The sequence below is a fragment of the Protobothrops mucrosquamatus genome, unplaced genomic scaffold (assembly GCF_001527695.2).
Source record: "Protobothrops mucrosquamatus isolate PMUCROS unplaced genomic scaffold, P.Mucros_1.0 scaffold738, whole genome shotgun sequence".
Lineage (NCBI taxonomy): Eukaryota > Metazoa > Chordata > Lepidosauria > Squamata > Viperidae > Protobothrops > Protobothrops mucrosquamatus.
The window spans coordinates 214,389-223,142 of NW_015387011.1; the positions used below are offsets into that span (position 1 = coordinate 214,389).

At 37.3% G+C, this 8,754-nt stretch overlaps 1 protein-coding gene across 1 annotated transcript; it reads right to left on the minus strand.

Annotated features, from left to right (window-relative positions):
- Positions 1 to 1,826: 1,826 nt before the first annotated feature.
- On the minus strand, positions 1,827 to 2,414 carry LOC107289628 (olfactory receptor 2Z1-like). Its single transcript, XM_015818418.1, has one exon. It carries the CDS (start codon positions 2,412 to 2,414, stop codon positions 1,827 to 1,829), a length of 588 nt encoding a protein of 195 aa, XP_015673904.1.
- Positions 2,415 to 8,754: the final 6,340 nt, after the last annotated feature.

An 8,754-nucleotide genomic window follows, 5' to 3' on the forward strand; every position in this document is an offset into this window, starting at 1 on the left:
TGGCTTTTTCAGCAAGCGGGACTGACCTAGGGTGAATTTTTAAATAGGGACAATTTTAATGATTTTAAACAAGACACAGCTACAAATATTTGGTTTTTAATTGGCTTTTATAGGGAAATGTTTTGTATTGTTTTTAATATGCTGTGAGCCGCCCTGAGTCCCATGGGGGAGAAGGGCGGCATATAAGTTAGAGTTAAATTAAATTAAATTAAATTGATCCTGAAGAACTGGACAGCCCTTTGGGCAATTGTCCTCCATATGACACCTTAAACTGTAATGTACTTCATCCCTTCTAGGTTGCCTGTACTGTGGGAATTCACCAAAACAGTGACTTCTTCAGGTCTGCATAAATGGCTATGCTCTATCATTATAATATGAATGTGAATCACAAAAAGTTAAGTATTTATTATGAGCATAGTACTCAGTGAACATAGAGATGAGGGTTTTTAATTTATTCAGACCTCAAGATTCGTACGTTTCAAAAGCAATAAAATTCCCAGAATCCCAGAATTAAATTAGATAAAGGTTCTAATGATAGTAAAACTGGTGATATATTTGAGGGACCTTTTTTCTCTTAATTGGAACCCCATCAAATTCTTACAGAATCCTGAAAAACCCTGGTCTGGGGTACAGATAGAAGAACAAACTATGCAAGTATGCCTTCTCAGTAACTTTATTGTTGGTTAGTCAATATCAACATGCAGAATATAAAAAAACAGAATGTTAGTTAGACCATATGTAAAAATGGAATAACAGAAACAGATTAAATAAAAAGAATAAAATAAAGAATGCAACTTAGATTTTTGTATCATCCCTATAATTTATCCCTATTACACTTATATGTGCAGACTGAACTGAACTACTTTAGTCAAATAAATTCAGATTTTTAAATTCTGACCGTACATGAGCTTTGTTGTTTTAAATAAAGGGATTCCAACAGGTTGTTTGTCTAATGTGTGGTCCAAAATACTATTCTCTCTCTTTCTTATACAATTGACATTCAAATAATATATGAGCTCCACAAGTAGAAGTACAGTCATCATAAGGGACTTGTTTAAATATTCCATATTTAACCATTGTGTCCAGTTGTTCAAAACCTATTGGAGTAAATACCACCATACGTTATTTAGGCATTTCTGTGTTGAAATATTTGGCAATTTGAAAAGTATCTTTGTAGCGGCTCATTCATTCCAATCTGCCAACTTTAATGAGGATGGCTATATCTTTCTGTGCTTCTCTAGCCAAGTCTCTTTGAGCAGCAATAGTTTTAGTTTGTTCCTCAGTTGTACAAGAGACTGATCCTGATGAAATTTGTCCATCGTAGAATCCAAGAGGTTTTTAACTGAGATTTTGTCTGTGCTAACAGACATAATTAGGGGAGTCTGTCAGTTTCCATAGCATGAATTTTGCACCAATATATGCCCTGATTTTAAACAAGGAACAAATTATATAAATTCCCAATTCAGTATTGCAGTACTGAAATCTTTTTATTTACACCTAACTCAAATGCTGTGATTGGTTGTTGTTTTTTCTAGTACTGATTTATGTTTCAAGCCAAACTTCAGCTCCACGGGGGTGACTTTGGCCATATATACTTTAACAATTGCGGTTAAGAACTTGGATAATTGTGGGATTTTTTTAAATATAAGGATTAAATTCACTTGTGTCCTTGCTTTAAGTGAGCTTCTTTGATGAGGAGGAGTCAAGAACCAGTCTCAGAGAAAACAACCTCAGGGTTAGGAAAGGTGTTAACAGTTCCTCACAAATTGGAGTAGATGCTCAGATTTCAAACAGAAAATATTCACTGTTAAGTTTTTACTACCTAGTCAGCCATGCAAGCTGTGTTTTTGGAAGATTTTTTTCAGAGCTTCCAAGACATCCTGATTCCTCAGGCTGTATATAAAGGGGTTTGTCATGGCAGGCAGAGTGGTAAAGAACAGTGTATTAATCATGGCTTCCTGTGGTGAATAAGAGGATGCAGGTTTCATGTATGTTACAATAGCAGTTATGTAGTAGATCCCAACTACACATAGGTGCGACATGCAAGTTCCTAAGGCTTTGTGGCTCCTTTCAGAAGATCGTACCCTCACAACTTGGAGGAGGATGGAAACATAGGAAGTGAGGATAAGTGAAATGGGGATGAGTAGTACCATGAAATTTCCAAAATATGTTGTTCTTTCAAAAGCAGAATTATCTGAGCAAGACAGCTGGATAAGAGCTGGATAATCACACATGTAATGCTTAATCACATTGGACTTGCAGTAGGGAAGGGGCAGGACATAAAGAGAGCAGGTGAGCGCCTGGACAGTGGACCAAAACCAGGCTGCCATTGACATCATGTAACAGACACTCCTTCTCATGAGGATAGGATATTGCAAAGGTTTGCAGATGGCTACGTACCTGTCATAAGACATGGTTGCCAGGATGAGGCATTCTGCTCCTGCCAAAATCAAAATTACAGAAATCTGAACAACACACCCATAGAGTGAAATGGTATACTTCTTAGTTACAAAGCTGACCAATACTTGTGGAACGATGGAGAGAACTTGGCAGAGGTCCATGAAAGCCAACTGACTAAGAAAGAAGTACATGGGAGTCTGAAGTCCAGAGTCTGTTTTAATCAGAAAAATAAGGAGGCTGTTTCCCATCAGAGCAATCAGAAACATGAAGAGAAGCCCCCAAAGGAACAGGGTGGGTGACCACTGATGCAGAAGACCAACCAGAAGAAATTCTCTCCATGAAGTTGTGTTCTCCTCTCTCATTCCTCCTTCGTTGCCAAGCTTTTATCTAAAGATATGAAAATAATTTGGGATAACTTTTGTCATAAACCCGTGGAAATCCACAATTATTAATATATATTTTTCTCACCCCTTCTCCATTTTGCTTTAAATTGAAGAAACAGTATATCATGGGCCGTGTCTGATAAGATTATTACTAATGTTCAGGAGGAACAGTGTATTTTTGTGAAAAGGCACAAGGATATGCACAAGTCTTCATTAGGATAATGTCAGCATTGCGCAACTCACTACCTGCTGCTCATGTTGAGATCAGATTGCTAGAATTTTGAAGTATCCTAGTATCCCCCACAGATTTGGAAGTTGACAGACTGGGGAAGGTTGAACCACACTGCATTGCACTATTTGTTTCCACTGTATTAACAAATTATGTATTGTTTCTGTTAAGGATAGCCATGCTTCAGATTTGATTCTAAAAGGGTACTTTAAAATGTGCAAAAGTGTGGAAGCAGCACTTGTTTGCAACCCTTCCAAGCATCTTTAAAAAACAAATTTCCCATCAAACACAGTTTTGGAAAGTTTAATTCTGGTATTATGCTTGGGACTCATATGTTCCAAGGGGTGTTTTGGTATGTCAGGTCTTGCACAATTCTGATTTGTTGTCATTAGTTAACAAATTACAGTTTTTATAAATTTTGTAAGGCAGCATTGAAAAATATTATTTTGATATATGTTGTTCTGTGGCATATAAAGTTAAAAATAAATAAATGTATAAATAAACAAATTATACAACTAAGTCTATCTATCTATCTATCTATCTATCTATCTATCTATCTATCTATCTATCTATCTATCTATCTATCTATCTATCTATCTATCTAATCATCTATCCATCCATAGAATGATTCATAGATTTAAATATGAATAAAACTAATAGATATCAATATATTTGAGGAGTGTCCAAAATACTGAAGTTTTGAGTTCAGTTGTCTTCAAAACTTAATCTTCTTCCTAACTTTTACCTGATTTGTGCTTTCTTCACATGGGGCTTTACTGAGGCTAAAACATATAAGGAACGGTTGCTGGAACTGGGTATGTCTAGTTTAATGAAGAGAAGGACGAGGGGGGACATGATAGCAATGTTCCAATATCTCAGGGGCTGCCACAAAGAAGAGGGAGTCAAGCTATTCTCCAAAGCACTTGAAGGCAGGACAAGAAGCAACGGGTGGAAACTGATCAAGGAGAGAAGCAACCTAGAACTAAGGAGAAACTTTCTGACAGTGAGAACAATTAACCAGTGGAACAACCTGCCTCCAGAAGCGGTGAATGCTCCAACACTGGAGGTTTTTAAGAAGAGACTGGACAGCTGTTTGTCTGAAATGGTGTAGGGTTCCTGCCTGGGCAGGGGGTTGGACTAGATGACCTCCAAGGTCCCTTCCAACTTTATTATTATTATTATTATTATTATTATTATTATTATTATTATTATTATTATTATTATTATTATTATTATTATTATTATTATTATTATTATTATTATTATTATTATCTCCATATATTGGTCCAAACTGGAATAAACTGCCCAAACTGTCTGATCTCTTCTCTTTCCACCCAGGTTTATTCCCTTTCATTTTCCTAATGCACGGCTGAAAAATAAAATAAAATCAAGAAACCTGATGTTATGTAGCTTCTACATTTGTCTGTCCCTGTCATGTCTGATACTGGGTGAGAAAGTCCACTGCATGAATGGCCAGAGAGTAAATTTGCTCTTATATGAGTGCGTGCACAAGAAGGAGGCATATCAGCGAGGGGGGAAGCTCAGATGAGTGGCAATGCTGCTGAGGGAAGAATCCAGAGAAAGAAATATTTTGGGGAATATTAAAAAGGCAGAATATATTTCCCCAAAGAAATAATGGAGAAGATCTTTAAAAAGGCAGAAACTTCTCCACACCTCCCCTCCCCTCCAGCCAGACAACTCAGCAGAAACCAGCTTTTAGAAATGCAGATGTAATAATCCATTCAGGAAGGTTGGAGCCCTCCAGCTAGAAGCTGAAGAGATCAGGAAGACAAAGACCCTTAAAATCTACATACCCCACCCAAACTCTAAGACAGGACATAATAGAATTAACCCATCACCATCAGAATACTAGAAAGGCACACTCAGACTCAGGTCAAAGTTCATGACACAGGAACAACTCCAAACAAAAGCCCAAGAAGGTATAAAAACCCACTCCCTACTACATGCGCTCACTCTTTTTTTTTCCAGAACCATCTTTCTGTCTGGCTCTCCTCTTCAATAAACTGCAACCTTCTTTCTAAAGCAGTCGCCATGTTGTTTATTTCCAGCTTGGACTGGACTTTGATGAAGATTTTTCCTTCAACACTGCTTTGCTCCACAGTTTGACTACCGATAGAAAGACTCAAGGCTCAGATCTGATGTCCACATAGAAGCAACTAGTTGAGACCATTTCCCTTGCCTCTCTGCACTTCTTCTAACTAAGTTGTTAGCATTTGTAGCCTAAAACACTAAATATAGGCAAAGTCATTATCTAAGCCCAGCCCAACTCACAGGGTTATTTTTTGCACTGAAAATAAGAGGAGTGTTAGCTATGTTCGCTGCCTTGGGTTACTTATAAATAATAAAGGCAGGATAAAAAAATGTAATAAATGAACTAACTCTTGCAGATTATTCCTTTGGAACATGCCTTTTTTTTAAAAAAAAAAAAATGGTGTTTTCTTGTTGACCCCTGGAGACTGCCTAGACCAGGGGTAGGCAACCTTGGCTCTTTTATGACTTGTGGACTTCAACTCCCAGAATTCCTGAGTCAGCATAGCTGATTCTGGGAGTTGAAGTCCACGAGTCATAAAAGAGCCAAGGTTGCCTACCCCTGGCCTAGACAAATGCCTGCAGGCACCAGGGAGCTGTCCTGGTGCAATTTCCTGGCAAATTTCAATGGTTTGCTCTTGCCTCCTTCTTCCCAGTGACCAGCCCAAAATTCATTCAGCTAACTTTATGTCTAAGGTGGGATTAAAACTTAGGGTATTGTGTTTTCACAGACACAGATTGTTATATTTAAATCCAAACAATCCAATTGAATTCTTGTATTCCCTGCAAATCTTAAATTGTAACTAAATCCTTGCCCTTTTAAATCTTAAATTGGTTCAAATTGATGAGAGAGAGAGAGAGAGAGAGAGAGAGAGAGAGAGAGAGAGAGAGAGAGAGAGAGAGAGAGAGATATGTTCAAGTAACATCTTAGGATCTTTTGGTAAGGAGGGTGAAAAGTTTGGGCACTCCCCACAAAAATATGTGAATTATAAAATCCATGAAACTCAGCCGGTGTCATGGTCAGGGATTACCTGCATTTTAGACCAACGCTTGGGGATTAATTGGTTGATTTGTTAGATTTGAACCCCACCTCAGGAAGGTTAATTTTCACCACAACAAAAATAGTGTGAGTGAGTGGAGTGAGGGCAGTTGACCTACTCAAAGTACTGCAGGGAATGGAAACCTGAATCTGGGTCTTCTTTCTCCTTTCCTCTTCAGCCTCACTGGCCTCACCTTGGAAAGCACCTGTTGCTTATCTCTTTCATCCTGATCTAGTTCCCTGCATATTTCTGAGTTTTCAAAAGCAAGAAAAATGTTTTCCTTAAAAAATGCTACCATAATATGCTGTATAAGAGAGAGCTTGTATGAGCAGTCACAAGTCCTAAATCAAATCTTCAATGCTCGGAATATATACCCAAAAGGCAACCTGTGTCTAATGCTCAAAGCAGGAGACAGAATATTCTCTTTATCTAAGTCCTGTCAAAACAATTAAGCATTAATGAGAAGCTTTAGTTTTGCACCTCTGATAAAGAGCAGCAAAGGAGGACGACATTATTGAACAATGAAAAATAAGGATTTGTTTATCAAGATGAGAAAACAGATTGGTTTGTTCCTACTCACGCAAAGAGTGATCTGCAATGTCAGGCATACTGTTAAAATGAAATTTCAAATTTACACACACACGCGCACACACACGCGCACACACACACACACACACAGAGAGAGAGAGAGAGAGAGAGAGAGAGAGAGAGAGAGAGAGAGAGAGAGAGAGAGAGAGAGAGAGAAATACAAGAGCAAATATATGTGTATCATTTACTGCGTTAGGAATTCCTAGACATAGAAAGAATACTATTGTTAGTATTATGTTATTATATATTATTTTATATACAATATATAACAATAATATTATTGTTGTTATATTATTACACACATTAACACACACACACACATATGTATTAGTTGTCATGTTGTCATTATAACTGTCTGCCTGAAAGTTATTTGCAAATACAGTTTTATGAGTTGAATTGTTGCAGTATGAACTTTTATAAAATATAAGCTTCCCAGGAACAATCGTCTCTTCAGAAATCAAGAATTACATACCTGCAGGTGTTCACAACAGCAAATGGGGAAAAACAGGGTCTTTTAAAATCAAAAAGCTCCATTTGAATTTCTGATTCTTTGCTCAGCTGATTTTGTTGTCATTGCTTCTTTCATGGCTTTCTCAAATCATGCGTTGTGATTCTATTCAAATATATTGTAATTATTTTTACAGTGCAAGATTCATTGTCTTAGAGGAAACAAGCAACTTCCATTCTGAAAATTAGCGAGACAATCTGCAACTTTTTAAAATCAAATCAGGGAGAAAAAAATTGTGCTACAGATAGACAGATGGGTGCAGGCATTGCTGTGATTTTGATTTGATCAGATAAAGATCTAATTTTTAGAAATAATAGAGTCACACACACACTGACACACACACACAAAGAAAATAAGATATAGACTCAGTATCTAACAGATTATCTATCTATAACCAACATAATTTAATGTTTACTTAATAACTGAGGAATAGAGAAAAAAAACTGTCTATTCATTATGAAAAAATCAAGTTAGAGAACTTGACATTCTCCCTGTAGCCAATCTTATATGCAGGGAGAGGTTCTGAGTAACTTCTACTTCAGGGAATTTGGTTCTCAGGCCAAGATTTTAATTAAGATAACATTTTCAAAAGTGAGAAGTTCAAAGCATAAGATTACATTGTTTTATTTTGCAGAGTTTTGATATATTTAGCCAGGATGGCTTATCTCACACCTTCCTTAGGCATCCTATCTTAAAGTCTGAGGATTGGTCCCAATCACCAATATGTTTACATCCCCATCTGTCGAGGAATGAGAATGGGGGTAAATTTACAGGAATTTATTTATTGGATTTAGAGGCTGTCTGATTTGAGCCAGCTTTGGGCAGATTTCATTAAAAAGTAAGAGCAGAACTGTATTAGTCCAGCAGAATGAAACCTGTGTTTTCTCTGGTAAGCTTCCTAAGTACACAGCTTTGCAGGAGTGACAGATTTCCCAACCTATAGAAACCTGCTCGTTATAATCACCATCTGTATTATTTCCAGAAGCACTAAAAATTTTTTGATATATAGATGTGTAAATACTGTACATTATTGCCGAGTGTCCATGTCTCTCTGTTCCTCTCTCTTCAGCTGCCTTGCTGCTTTTTATTTCTTTTTGGCCACTTAATACTTTGAGGTCTCCTGATATTTAATAAATAAACTTTCCCAAGCCATTTTTTTTTATAGCTGAGCTATTGAGAGTGGAATGAGTGCTTGTTTTAGCCTGGATATAAGGACTGACTGGGAGTGCACATAATAAAGACATTACACACAATAACAGCCCAGCAGCCTGGACAGTAAAGAATAGCTTCTTTTCCAAGATGAAATGCAGGGGGTTGGACTAGATGACCTCCAGGGTCCCTTCCAACTTTACTATTACTATTATTATGGATCATCGCACAGTCAGCCAGATGTTCAGACTGGATTTGGCATTTTGTCTACCTATCGAGTCCTTACCCAGGACCTGGGATAGGCAGATGTGGATGTTTGATGGTATTACAGATATCGTCGCAGGATGGAAGCAGTTCCTAGTAAGGCCGCCTTTTGCAATTGACTAATAGCGAATTTGTCAATGCCAA